We start from the raw sequence: 15,155 nt of genomic DNA on the forward strand, positions 1-15,155 counted from the left end.
TCTTAAATCTCTAAATCATTTCTCTCTCCAACTCTAAACAAAGGCTCTCAGGCTTCTAGGGCACTGAAAAGAATTAGGTGGGGTCAAAACACTTGATAAACACTGACCACGGAAGGAGTTCCCAGAGAGACACTTTGGTCCCAGACACATCCAGTTTCCAGATTCTGCAACACCATTTATTGCTTCCATCAGAAAACTTCTCAAAATCTCTCTCTCTCTCTCTCTCTCTCTCTCTCTCTCTCTATATATATATATATATATATATATATATATATGTGTGTGTGTGTGTGTGTGTGTGTGTGTGTGTGTACATATATATGTATATACATTTAAAAGTACCTCAACTGGCATTGCATGTAGACAACAAACCCTGAGGTACTCTACCAGGAGGAAGTCATAAGTGCAAAGGGATAAGGAACAGGAGGAACCAGTCCTGGCAGAACTGGGCTATGAACCCAGACTGTCACTAGGCACCACAGTTGGAAAACTCTGAAAACTAAGACAAAGCAGGCCACTGCCTGACTCAACATTTTCCCTATATTAAGTACTTGTTGCTCAGATTTCTACTTATTTGGCCCATTTCCCTTCTTAGTAAGAATAAGAACAGATGCCAGCCCCAGTTCAGGAACTTTCCACAGGCTTTGACTCTCACCCTGACACTTCACATCACACAGGTGACGCTCCAACCTCCTGAGCTGGATGTGGCTCAGTAGTGGACATGTGTTTAGCATGGCAGAGTGGGTGAGACCATGGGTTCAAGCCCCAGCTTCAAAGAGAGGGGAAGTCTGTAGCTCTATTCTGGCACCAGAAAACTTTCTGTAAAGGACCACAAGTCAGCCTGGCGGTGGTGGCACATGCTCAGTACTCAGGAGGCAGAGGCAGGTGGATCTCTGAGTTCAAGGCCAGCTTGGTCTACAGAGTGAGTTCCAGGACAGCCAGGACTATACAGAGAAACCCTGTCTCAAAAACAAACAAACAAACAAACATGGCTTTGGAGGATAATGCCTCAAGTTTCTGGGCCTAGTCTCTTATGAGGAAACACTGAAGGGGACCAGGGGAGGGAGTGGGGGTGGGGACAGGGGTGGGGGTGGGTGGCCGGCTTGGTCTCACCTGTTTTGAAGGAAACCTGCGCCCCTCCAGCAGTGATAAATTCGATGTTGCCGAGATGCAGTATCCCAGCCAGCAACCTCAGAACCTCCCGGACTTCCTCCTTGCTGAACTGCATGACGTCCATTGCCGTCTGGAAGAGAACAAAAACTGCGTTTGTGACGAAGTTAAAGTAGTAGGTATGCTTCTAAAGACAAGAACAAACAAACAAACAAACAAAAAACATGACGCATAACCACTGACTCTAACAACACCGCATGTTAAAAACAAAAATGGCAGAAATGAAGAACGCTGAGAATCCAACCAATACAGGACCACACGTCTGTGATACAGGCAGCTTCCTGCTTCCATTACTAAACAGCTTCCTAGAAATCACGGTTATCACAAGGTCAACAAAAGGCTTCTCTCCTCCAATACAAAAGCACAATGATCACGGCTCTCTTTACATAAACTGGAGGCAGGGGGATAATATGCAAGGGAGAGCAAAGAAATAATCATTTTTCAGTTTCAAGACTTTTAAAACAAAGTTGAAAATCAAGTCAGAAATGAGCAAAATAATTACAAAGTACCTATGCTGTGCAAAAGTGAATTTTGCTTTCTTTCTATGAGTGTATAGATATTTTCTAAGCCAAAAACCATCATGGCAGTGCATGCCTGTAACCCTAGAATCTAGGAGGCCAGAGAAGGTCAATTACCATAAATTCAAGACTAGCCTGGGTCACATAGCAGGACATCATCTATCTCAAAATTCCAAAGAAAACAATGCATTTGTTCCCATTAGCCAGTTCCCATAAGGACCACAGAAACAGAACATCTTCACGGAGTCATGTTGGGGGATACTGGATCACACTGTGAACCCCGAGTTTGCATTTGTGTTAATTAAACAAAATTAACCTTGAGTCAGGAGGCTGAGTTAGCAACTAGTTGACAAACAGTTATCATAGAGCATCAGAGGGCATCCCGGAGAGATAGAGAGACACAGGAAGTAGCAGGGTGGGGTTTGGAGTGGCCCAGTATTTTCTGATCTGGTGAAGCAGAAGGAGCAAGGAGAGAAGGTTAGCTAACTGCAAGCCAGCCTCTCTGAGCTAGCAGGTTTTCACCCCAGCCTTTGACTCTTGAGTCTTATTGAGAAATAGAACGATAGAGATTTAGTTAAAGCTACCTGTAGCAGTAGTGACAGAGCCCGTGCCTGCAGGAATAGGATTCCTGCCAGGCTGTGGCCTACGTGGCCAGTCCGCTGCTAGAGAAGCAGGCCGGTAATGGTGGAGTTGCAATTGCTGGCTGAAACAGCAGTAGATTAAGGCACAGCCACTGCGCTGAAGTTAAAACAACAGAATCACTTACCTGGGCTCTAAAGCACGAAAAGTAAATAAGATTTAAAAATGTATGTGAACGGTAGCAGGCAGTTTCTATCAAGTGAAAACGTATCAATACACAGTTCATGAAACAAAATTGTCAGGTCTGGGGAGTTGGCTCAGTGGGTAGTGCACCTGCCATGCAAGATCACCAGAACTCATGTGAAAGCTGGATGCAGTAAAGCAATCTGCAGGTCCAATGCGTTGGGGTAACGATGAAGGGGTATAAAGAGAATCCCCTAGAATACTGTGAGCTGACAAGAGATCATCTCAAACAAAGTGGAAGTTGCAGACTGATACAAGATGTTCTCTGAGCTCTACGTGCACACGATGACAGGTATGTGGCTGCACTCCATGCAATTGTGCATGTGTATAAGGGTAGACACACGCGCGTGCGTGCGCGCGCACACGCGCACACACACACACACACACACAACTTGGATAACTTCTTAAAATACATTCAAAGGTAACATATGAAAATATGAAATGGGACAGAGTTAATATGTTCACTATACTAATGAATTGTTAACTTCTTTCTTTTTGAGTCTAACTCTAAATGATTAGTAAATTAGACTATGGTTCTGGTGTAATTGAATTAATCACAGGAAAATTTAATAGCCCCAACAATTATCACCAGCATGGGCATGTGCCTTAAAACTCCTAGCAATAACTTCTGTTTCTTGCTGTTCTTTTTATCATTGTTTTACTAAGCAGTGTCTCATTCTCATTCCCTCTGGTGAGAATAGCCACTGTTTAAGGCTATTATAATTATTTTATTATCTCAATAATATGGCTCGAGACTGAAATAAAAGTCCTGGGAAGTTCTCAGTATGGCTTGGCTTGGAATTGCTAAATACCAACTTAGTTACAAAATGGGTACGGAGTTACACAGAGGGTTGTTTTTTTTTTTAAATAAAAGTTTCTATTAAGCACATAAACAGATGCCTGTGAATGTGATATGGGGGGTGGGGTGGTGATATGTGGCGCTAGATTCTGAAGCAGCAGATCGTCACATTAGAAACAATTGTGTCACAGTAGCAACTAGAGGTAAGTGACCCTCTCAGAAAGCACAGGGACCCTGGCAGATCCCTGAACCGTGGTATTCTTGAAAGGGTGGGAAAGGAGGCTGCTGGGAGCTTAAGCAGTGACAAGGAAGTACTTTGGTAGTGATGTGTTATATAATGATTCATACGTGTTAAATGAAATTATCTCATGTACGACATAGCTTATGTTGACCGAAGGCTGTTGGAATCAAAGTGGAGTTATTCGTGTCAAGTTGCAACCGGTTAAATAAAGTCGAAAAGGCATGAAGGAAGAGCTCTTCCCGATAGATGCCCGACAAGAGGAGTCTCTGCAGAAGCTCGGCCAGCACCACAGTGTCCCCACAGACATCCAAGGATCTCTGCTTATCACCAGTCACTGCCTCTCTCTGATGCCCTTGCTGTGCATCCCTGCAAAAGGGATCATGATTGCAAAAACACCTCTGTAATCCTCCTCATTCTGAAAACTTCCCCTTGCCTCAGCACCGTTAGATACAAAGTTGTGGTACTGGGATGGAACCTGGGGCTCTGTGCATGCCAGGCAAAGATTCTAAAAAATCAGCAACATTCCCAACCCTTTCCCTGTTCTCTACATCAACAACCCCCAAGTTTTCCAAGATTGGAAGAGAGAAAAAAAAAATCGTTTGAAAAGTTAACACAACCTGATTCATACAGAATGAATTTGCAGATATATAACTATGGCCACACACCACTCAAAACCCCTGGGTACATGCGGTCTCTGAAGTCTGCAAATCTTAGCGGTGGTCCACAGCCAAGGATGCTGTAAACATCCAGTATTTGTGAAGAGAACAAACAGGCCAACACGCATCAAAGTCTCTTGCTACTTCACACACATTCCGTCAGCCACCATCCTGGTGGGCCAGATGGAGGCAGTAAAATAAATTAGTTGTTACTTCTGACTTGAAATAGCTTTTCATCTCAGCTGAAACATTTATGGCCCAGTTTTGAAAGCTATATTAAAACTGGCTATGACATTGAGCATATATTCATAGCCTATGGTCCGAGGAAAAGCAGGTGTCCTTCCAAATAATAATCATATAATCATGGCAAAGATAGCATGTTCATTATGAAAACATAGCATTCAGAGAATGGTATAGGATAAAATAAAATCATAGAGTTGCACCATGTAAAGTAACACTTTTGGAACATACTTTTGCTTCAATATTTTTTTTATCCTCTTACAATGGCTATTTGTATATGATATATAAAGTAATTTCTTTTTTAAAATAAAGGGATTCTATATACATGTAATGCATATTGCTGCCTCCTGCCCTCATTTCTTATATAAGAAACAATTTTTTCAGCATTTCTAAACGTTATACCTGACGACGGGTTTCACTTGCTATAAGGGGTTTCATCTTCGTGCATAATAAAGAATCTCAAATGTCTCCCAATCAGTTTGAGAAGAGGGAAATCTTGCTGTTTCCAGGAAGGAATATTTTTCCTCCTCCTCCATCAAAGTTGTAACTTTTTTTTAAAAGCCGTGCTTAGAACTTGTAGAATAAAATTAAATGGTTAAATAATAATAGCAAAATGTCACATTTATGATCTTAGTAAAGATCAGCTAATTTTTCATTAATACTTCTGGTGGGCCAACACTAATGAGTAGTTGTGAATTGAACACTTACAGATCTACAAGGATGTCCATAAAGAGACTGTGTGACTAGAATACACTAGTCAGGAACATTATGCTGATTTCATATATAAATTACCCTGCCTTCTTACATAATATATCATTTCATCATAAGATCAAACTTCAAATGCCAACACTTGCTTTTTCAATGTAACCATAAAGCTTAAACACAGGGATTAACAAGCTCCCTAAGCTGACTTGGAGCCCACGGAAAGGAACTGTTTTGTGTGGGGAAATGGTGCCCCAAGAGGAATGGAGAGGAACAGCATCCACGGTCTTCCCAGGCAATGCACCCTGGTGGCCACAGCTCTCTGGGAATGGGCAGGCCTGCGGCAAGACTAGACTAGATAACTGTCTATTCTTTCCCTCAATTCATCAAGAATGAGGATGAGTGATAATTTCCACACATGCTTCTTCAACAAAGACAGTAAGAGATGAACTGTGAGAAGAAGGCTGTGTAGTGGGAAAAGTGTGTGACCGTAACAGAAAGAAGAAAGACCACTTAGAACACAGTTGTACCTGCGAGGAGTGCCAGGAGCCCAGAAGTTTAATCCAGTTCTGTATATAAAATTGTGTAGCATTTGCAGAGGACCTGTTCAGTCATCCTGCACACTTTATTTATAGTGTGGTATGGATCCCAGGCTGGCCTTGAACTCACAAAGCAACCCAGGCTGGCACTAAATCTGCATCAGTTATCCTGCTTTAACCTCTGCAGTGCTGGGATCCCAGGCCTTTGCCATTGTGCCTGCCCCCCCTGCAGACTTAAACCACCTCTAGATTACCTATAACACCAAACTCAAGGCATATGCTGTAAAGCAGCGGATCTTACGTCATATTGCTTTTGTAGACGCAACCTGTTTTCCTCTTTTTAAAAGCATTTTCTATCTGAGTCTGGTTATCTTCAGACACGAGGGTCTCAGAGATATGGGGGCTGATGGTACTTTAAAGAACACTTCACAAAATCCAACTGCCAAGACAAATCCTTTCCCTCCAAGGTGTATACACCAAAGAGTGATGTCTTCAGCGGGGTGAAGCTCAGAGGCCTGGTATATGTGCAGACCCAGGTTTGATTTCTCTAACTGAGGGCAGATGGAATAGTGACGGGGCTAGTGTCAGACACAAAGACGGAACAGAGACTGAGAGAGACACATACAGAGACACTGAGAGACAGCGCAATCACCCTGCACTGCTCTGCACATTTGTGTGCACACAGAGAGACACACACAGAGACAATGAGAGACAGCTCAATCACTCTGCACATTTGTGTGCCTTTTAATAGAAAGGAAAGATGGTCACATTCCTGCCTCGTCTGCTTTGAATTTCATTTCCCCCCTTTTTGCTTCGTTTATTTATTTATTTTTGTCTTTCTACATGTTAGGCCGACCTTAAACTCACAGCAATCCTTCTGTCTCAGCCACCGAAGTGCTGGGATCGCAGGCATGAACCATCACATGAAGCTTGAATTCCATTTCCAACTTTGATCCAGATTATATACACGGGATGAGAATTTATGTGTGATTGATAGGCATTTTGAAATCACATGGTATTCCTCCTTGTATGTCACTTCTCAGGAAGCAAGACCTCAGGGGTCCCCAGAACTAGAGGACACTACTGTTGCTCTTGGTTACATACTGGAACTGGATGGTGAGACCCTACTGGTGAAGACACCACACACTGAATAATCAGTTTCTGACCTTCGAATGACTTACAAAGACAAGGCTAAAGTGCCTTGAAAGCAGGACGGAGCTGGCTGGCGGCTCTGTCTGGGATCTGTATACTTGTATACCAGCTCTGTAATGTATGGGTAAAGGCAGGCTGTTCACTGGCTCTGTAGTCTCCCAGAAGACACCATTCTAATGACCTGACAGGGCCATTAAGAGCAGAGCTGAGTCCATGTGAAGTTCAAGAAAGTAAGTGTAAGCATGCCTTGGTATGTATGCACAGTGGATTGGTTCCAGGCTCCCCTGTAGGCATTACAGTCTGAGAATGCTCAAGTCCCTTATAAATATGTATACATGGCCTATGTACATTCTCTATATACTTTAAATGATCTCCAAATTACTTATAATGCCCAATACAGTATACACACACATATCTACACAAATATATATATACATATATACTATTATGTATATATACATATATACTACATATGTATATATTGTAGTATATATACATATATACTACAAATATATATATATATATATATATACATATATACTATATATACTATTATGCTATATTGTTTAGGAATTGGCAACACAAAAGGCCTGAATACATTAAGTACACTGAAAAACATTGCTTTCCCCTCTGCTGACATTTAAATACGAGTCCATGGGTAGTGGGTACACAGGGATGCCCACACTCGTGTCAACTGTATTTATACATGATTATGGTTAAAGGTGAGTCAAACCCTACAGGTACTGTGTCCTAAAGCTGAGGACTCTGGCAAAGACGTGGGCCCACCGTGATGCGATGGCCAGGCACACTCAGTCAGGCAGGCTGTTAACGGTGTGTGGTGACCAGGCTTATTTTTAGTGCAGTCACCCTGTCCAAAGCCCTTGTGGGAACTGAGAGATGTTAGCGACTGTTGCTGCCATGACCAGGGTCAAGATCAGCACTGTCCATGCAACCAGAACTAATTCCAATGGAGAGACTACAGGGACTGGGTGACGACCCAGTGGTGACCTTGGCCCATGATGAATCTGTTTTCCAAAAGAAACCCTACCTGCCACCTCAAAACAGAGAACTATTGCTAGGGTGCAAAGCCCTGGGTTTTTGGGCGTTTGTTTTGAGGAAATGAGAGCACAGGCTCTGAACATGCCGTTCCAAGGGAGTCATGCACCTGTCCTGATTGACAGAGTCACTCACCACTTGCAAAGGACTCCTGGGATTCCCTTCCAGCCTGGAAAGCAGGCTTCCCAGTGATTAACAGGGGCAAGAAATAACTATTCTTATATGTTCTTCAAATGTAATCATGTCTGTTTTCATTAAAAAAATAATTATTTTTTGAAAACAAAAATGAATCCATACTCTTATGAGGAGAAGATTAAAAAAAGTAACTTACAATAACTTGTCTGAAGGATTCTTGGTCACTGATTGTCTTGTCCTCTATACATCCAGATTGATTCAAGTAATGGTAGTTCTCTGGCAAAGATAAATAAAATTCTTCTACAGAAAGACAAAGAAAGATAGGACATCAGTACTCAGCTGGCCTTGGCTGACCAAAGTTAGAAGCAATCACTGTAATTTACATACTTATGTACTTACTTGAGAATGCAGGAGACTGTATTGTGGTTTCAATAACTAAAATACACACATAATTCCATACCCCAAATGACCACACACTAAGATGTTAATAAAGCTACCTTTTAACAATCCAGGCAAATTAAAAACAACCAATTAAATTAAGCAGGATCAGAAAAAACAAATTAATGAGGGTATTGCTATATTATTTTCTTTTAAAAGTCACACATTCAGTGTTAGAGATGGTTAGGTGGAAAAGGACTTGCTTAAGACGCATAAGTTCTAGGTTCATTCTCTTGTAAGACCAAAAGAGAAAAATGAACTTTTAGAAATTTTACTTAGGTATGTTTCAAAAGTACAGCTGTAGGCCATGGAGATGGCTTAGTCAAGCAGCTCAAATTCAATGTCCAGAACACACATACAAAACCATGTGGAATAGTGACCTTGTGATCCCAGGGCCAACTGGTCAACCACTGTTCAATGCCCAGAACACACATACAAAGCCATGTGGAATAGTGACCTTGTGATCCCAGGGCCAACTGGTCAACCACTGTTCAATGCCCAGAACACACATACAAAGCCATGTGGAATAGTGACCTTGTGATCCCAGAGCTAACTGGTCAACCACCACAGTGTCAGTAGCAAACTCTAGGTTCAGTGAGTGAGCCTGTCTCAGTAGGTAAGGTGGAGAGCCACTGGAGTCAACTTCTGGCCTCTATGCACACACACACACACACACACACACACACACACACACACACTGAAATAAAGCTGATTATGTTACATTACATATTTCTCACAAGTACCCATCAAATTAAAAATGGACTAATTACAAACAGTTTGATTTTCTCCCTTTGCTGTTTTGACCCTCGGATCAAAACATCTTTTGTACTCTCACAGCACACATTTTATTGCACTCGGTGGAAGTCAGAGATGTTCCTGTGCTGCCCGCCCCATCCCCAATGTGTTTGAAATGGACCACAAGCTGCCACCCGCTTGTCTCTGTGGCCGTGCATCACTCACCTCTCTCTCTCTGTTCCAGCCCTGCCAGCAGTGCATAGAATATGTGATAATTCCTCTCCCCAGGATTTTGCCTCACTACTCGGTTCTGTAGAGAGAAACCAAATTTCTATTATGTATATAAAAAAAATGTTTTTACCATTTAATACAAAAACAATCTCTCAAAAATTGTCATCATAGGAAAACTGTGAATTGAATCACAGTTACTTACTTTTTCTAATAAATCTTCATGTGAAAAGTAAGGCAAGTCAAGGAAGAAAACAGACACGGCGGGAGGTTAGTCGTGACTTTGGGTAATGGCTCCCCGGTCCGCTGATATTGCTGCCACTGGTGCCGAAGGACATCAAACAAAGCAAAGCCCCCTTCACCTAAATTCAGCTCCAATGACATAATGCCCGTGTATGTGCCAAATGATGGGACCCACTACAGCAAACGGCTAGTGCTTGGTGACTGCTGCGGGGTAGACATGGCTTGAATGTAGCCCCAAAGGCCCTGCACGGAGTCCTTGGTCTATGCTATGAGGGTGGCAGAACCCTTACCTGAGGTGGGACCCAGTGGGAGGTGGCTAGGTCAAGGTTACTAAAGTTACGTTAATGCTGATCTCATAGGCATGTCAGCTTCTTGAGAATAGTCAAGGATGGAGTCTAGCCATCCTGGTTCTCTCTTCCTCTTACCTCCTGTCATGTGATCTCTCACACATGCTCCATGACACCATCCATCATGCTCCAACAGAGCTAGGAAGGCTTGGACCAGAGTCTGAAAAAAATGACTGACCTTGGACTTCCAGCTCCCCCAAACTGTGAGCTAAGACAAAGCTATCGAGAAGAAGAAAAAAGGGCAACCCCCCCCCTCTCTTTATCAAGTACCCGTTCAGGCATTCCATCACAGCAACAGAAAACAGATTATTAAATGATGAAGCTAGACTACAGGCATAATATGTGATATTTCCATAGGAAAAATGGCCATTTATCTTTTAGAATAATCATTAAACAGGACAAATGCACGAATATTAAAGCAAAAATGAGCCTGAACTAGCGTTAACAAGTACTTCACACTCTTTGGGGGCCCTTATAACAAGTGAGCCAAGTGTCCACTGACTGATAGAGCCAAGCGCAAAGATGAATGTGAAACGAAGCAGGATACAATCTACAATTCTTCCACCCTGGATATTTCCCTTCTGACAGATGTTCAGTTGCACAAACTTCCCAAAGCGACTGGAGTTGTTGTTGTATACTGTCTTCGCGTTGCCGAAAGCTTCCATGATGGGGCTGTGAACAGAGGAGGGACGGCAGGGCGTTAACCAGGGCAAATGCTCAAACTCACAGACCGCATAAATCTGTGCAGCGGGGCCCAGCCTGACTCCGTTTATTTAAAGAGGAGCCGGCTTTTCTGAGCATTTGCTGAAGTGGGCTTTCCTGAACATCCCCTTTAATGAGAAGAAGGAGATGGCTGCACTTCAAGAGGAAGCCACATAGCTAAGGGGACCACGTGGCTCAGCTCTGCACAAGTGAACGTGGCGGATACACACAGCCCAGGAGTTGCACACAAGAACCCAGGCTCACATATAGGAGCTGGAGAGCCCTCAATTCTGGACATTTCACTCATCGGCTGCACGGCCTGGAGATAATTTATTTTACATTCTGGATGAGCTCCAACCGTAAGATGGAGTCAGGATAGACCAAGTGTGTCACAGGAAGTTCTGCAAAGGACCAGAGAGTGTTTTAGGCTTTGCAGAGCATGTGGTCCCTGCTGAAACTCCTCAGCGTTGGCACCGTCATTTAAAAGCAGCCAGAAACAACACAAGTGAGCAGGGCAGGGTCCCAAGAAAATTATTTACGAAGGAGGCTGCAGGAGGCAGAGGCAGAGGTCTGAAAATGGATGGTGATGACCATTGCTCCTGAGCTGTATGTGAGGGGATGGTTAGAAATTAAAGGTATAAGTATTTAACTGCAATTAAAAAAGAATGTGGGTGGAGAGTGTGTACCTGGTACCCCAGATCTTGAATATGCTAAGCAAGCATTCTACCACTGAGCTGTAAGCCCAATTAAAGAAGCTGCGGGAAACTGTATTAGGGCTGCAGGTTGCTGAGCCTGAGACAGCTTTCTGTATCTGGGATTCTGTAATGTCCCACTAATTCTACCACCCTACCAGGCACAAATCAGATTCCAAGTTAGTTGTCTGTAGATGACACCCGGCCTCGCAGCCCTCAGTCAGGGTTCCAAGGATCACTACTGCTGATCTGTTCTGGGTGAGGCTGAGAAGATGCACTCTGCTCACATGGACAGCACCTTCCTCGTTATAAAGGCTAAGCTAGCTCACTGCATATGGCAGTTGGGTTAGTATGCACTGGAGTCCTTTGCAATCGGGCAGCTGAAGACAGACTGCTTCTCAAAACCTCGTGGTATATCAGCCTGAATGGCCCAACTGGAAAGGAGGGTCCAGGAACTGCTTCGGCCAAAGCAGGTGTTGCTGAAGGTTCCAGAAAGTGCTGGGTACATATTAAGACTGTTTATTTTGGGGGGGGAGGTGTCAGTGGTGGGGGTTGGGAGGTGAGACAAAGGCCCACTAAGTCATCTCTATGGAACTCTCTATGTAAGTCAAGCTGGCCTTGAACTCACAGAGATCTGCCTGCCTCTGCCTCCCAGGCTGGGATGAAAGGTTTGCAGCAGAGATCTCTTGAGGAATCCTGACAGGCAAGCCAGGAAGAGAAATAGACGAACTTTAGCTACTCCATTCTTAAAGAAAAGCAAACCCTATCACTTGGAAGGAAGAAAACCAATGTGATACCTGCTCTGGAGGATGGCTTGCTCCACACAGGATGTCTTCTCCTGTAAGGACAGGTCCAAAGAATGCTGGCTGATGACGGACAGGAACTTGAGGATCAGCTTGGTGCTTTCCGTTTTCCCGGCCCCACTTTCACCACTGAAAGACAAACCGCACAGGTTTGGGTTTCTAAGGAAAGACAAGTATTCTGGAAACAACTGCCGTCCTTAAAACAAATCACCATTAACACCAGGGAGAGCAGAGATCAAAATCCCTGTTGCCAGGCCAGGAAGAAGGCTCATGGCTCAGGGTGCTTGCCACCGAGCCTGATGACCTGACTTCACTCTCGGGCACACACAGAGAGAAAACCGACTCCCACAAGTTGCCCTCTGACCTCCACGTCTGCTGTCGCGTATGCATGCCCTCCGCTGACACTCGCATAGTCAATGTGGCTAAAGAACTTGAGCCGAAGCTCTTTCTCCTGCAGGCCGGTCCACTTCCGGCCTCCTACATGCTGCTTCTTATGCTGGACTCGGAGCTAGACGGTGCCTTTCAAAGATGGGAAGCTCTGCCTGTGCAGGAATCTTGATTTTGTCTTGTTCCCAAGCACATCCCCAGCACTCCAACACCGCCTGCTCACTGGGCTCCAGGAGGGTGGGTGTTAAATGAATGGGCACAGTAGCAGGTGCTTGCGTGGGAAACAGTGCAGGTGGGTGAATGAGCTCAAGAATGAAACCACCAGTGTCATGAAAGGATGAAACCCACACTACGTGACTATCCTCCCAGCGATTCTGCAAGGGAAAGAGGCAAGGGCTGAAGGCCTGGGTCAGATCTGAACACTAGGGTGTCTGATTCCAAAGTCCTGTGGATGTTGTGCATTAGTAACAGCTAAGGGAAAGTGAACAGAGCATTTCAGACAGAGGAGGCCGATGGGGGACTCAAAGGATGCCTCCCCTGTGCCTTAAGAGTCTGGCAAACTCCCACAGAGAAAACAGGAGGATTCTGGGTAAGATAATAATGAAGCAGAAGCACAGAAGCCAGGCAAGGTGGTACTGGATGATGCCGCCCAGGGCTGGTGAGTGAGCTGGGTCCATTAAGGTCACCTTAAAGAGCAAAGCCCTTGAGAGAATACTCTAGAAGGGCTGAAGGGTCCCTTCAGCAAGATCGGCTCCAGCCATCCATCGCCAGGCTTAGCTGTTACCTAGCTTGTGGCTGCTCAGATCCTGTGTACATGAGATACAACTAGAGAGGGGACGGAAAAGCACAAAAGAGATCTGGAGGTGAGCGCCCCGTCTAGTTTGGGTAAGTGTTCAGCGAGTAGCGTGGGGGATGATCGAAGAAGCAAGAAGCGAAACTTCCAAGGAAAGCAGAAGCAAAGGGCAAGTAAGAAAGAGCCCAACAGACGCCAACAGAGGCAGCAGGGTGGAAGTGCTTGGTGGAAGTCGGACAGGAGTCCCTGGGTCCATGTTCTGGGGCACCCTAAGGAGACAGGGATGCTACTGGGAACATGGTGAATGATTAAGCACATTTCATAAAAAGAAGAAGTGACTCAAGTGATAAGACATCCCTGAAGTCAAGCTGGGTGTCTTGGGCACTCAGGGAACATCTGTTGGTCCAGGCCCACCACAGGCACCTCATCCTCTTTGTAAGCATTAAGGTTGAGCATAGGAGATATCATCATTCCAGATTTTTAAAAAAGCATTATGGCAATGGGTCTGGGGGTCCTGGCACGGTCTCCACACAAAACAGAGACAGGGAGAAATGTGTTCTTCCTGCAGAGAACAAATACCCACAAACCCACACCTACTGTGTGATTAAAAAAGCAAAACCCAAGGAACCCAGAAATAAGCCTACTTAGGGCAACTGAGTCTAAGAACCCAGAAACTGTCCTGCTTAATGGTGCTTGAGATAATAGAATGTGTGAGTCAAGCCAGTTTGGGTTGAGTTATCTTTCATTGGTAATGGGAATCATCTTAACAGCCCTCTTTGTACACCTGGCCCAGGCACAGCCTATTGCTTAGTGTAAGGCTGGCACTGAAGTTGTTTAAGACTGAGTAGAGCACAAGCTAGGGGAGAAAGGTCCAAGGAAACAGCCAAATGACTCCTCATGTCTTAACAGGTACACATTGAACTGACAGGTACCGCTGATTGAATTTTAAAAACAAAAGGCAGAACTGAGGGTGTGGCTCATTGGATAGAGTGCCTGCCTGGCATGCAGAAAGCCCTGAGTTTCATTCCCAGCACCACATAATGCAGGTATGGTGGTACATACCTACAATCCTAGCACTCAGGAGGTAGAAGCAGAAGAATCAGAAGTTCAAAGTCATCTTTGCCAAGGCTGATGGCTACACAAGACCCTGACTAAAATCAAGCAAATAAAAGCCAAGAAAAACTAATGGAAAATTCCGTGATTGAAATAGACAAGGTTCCTTAAACCCAAGTTTTCATCCTCTGACACACAGAGGTAGAGGGGGAATTCATTGGACTGGAGGGAGCATGCACAGGATCCCTGGCAGATCCAGTTTGGGGGTTCAGTCAGTGACAGAGGCTCAGGAATGATCTGGGTACCAGTGAGCTTACCAGTATGATGACCTGGGTGTTGCCAACAGTTTCCACATCTGTCAAAATTCACCAAACTGTATACTTAAGATTAGCATACTTGACTCAAAAACAGACAGACAGACAAATAGGTAAACAGAAACCTTCCAGAACAGAGTGGCTTCCAGACCTCAGTCTTGGGAGAGGGCAGCTGGAGAATCAGGCTGAGAAAGGTAGGAGGAGGAACATATTTTGGAGAGAAAATGATGAGCGTTCAGAACCCAACCCTGGAGGTACCCATGAGATATGGCGGTATGATACCTGAGGACTTGGAGAAGTTGCTGAGGTGGAACTGGGGTGCTGGGGGACCAAGGAAACTCTGAGGGGGAAAAAGGTGGAGGAGAGAAGATAGAAGAAACGATAGGGTCAGAG

The 15,155-nt window shown here is 44.5% G+C and overlaps 1 protein-coding gene across 1 annotated transcript in view; it reads right to left on the minus strand.

Moving 5' to 3' along the window:
- Myo10 (myosin X) overlaps nt 1-15,155 on the minus strand; it is a 213,467-nt gene that overhangs the window by 81,708 nt on the left and 116,604 nt on the right. Inside the window, exons 5-10 of the mRNA XM_028868176.2 lie at nt 12,210-12,344; nt 10,566-10,690; nt 9,634-9,647; nt 9,426-9,510; nt 8,224-8,327; nt 1,111-1,240 (exon numbers count right to left, since the gene is read on the minus strand). Coding sequence (XP_028724009.1) covers nt 1,111-1,240; nt 8,224-8,327; nt 9,426-9,510; nt 9,634-9,647; nt 10,566-10,690; nt 12,210-12,344 — 593 coding nt within the window. The remainder of the gene's footprint in view (nt 1-1,110; nt 1,241-8,223; nt 8,328-9,425; nt 9,511-9,633; nt 9,648-10,565; nt 10,691-12,209; nt 12,345-15,155) is intronic.

Source organism: Peromyscus leucopus, chromosome 11 (genome assembly GCF_004664715.2).
Source record: "Peromyscus leucopus breed LL Stock chromosome 11, UCI_PerLeu_2.1, whole genome shotgun sequence".
Classification (NCBI taxonomy): domain Eukaryota; kingdom Metazoa; phylum Chordata; class Mammalia; order Rodentia; family Cricetidae; genus Peromyscus; species Peromyscus leucopus.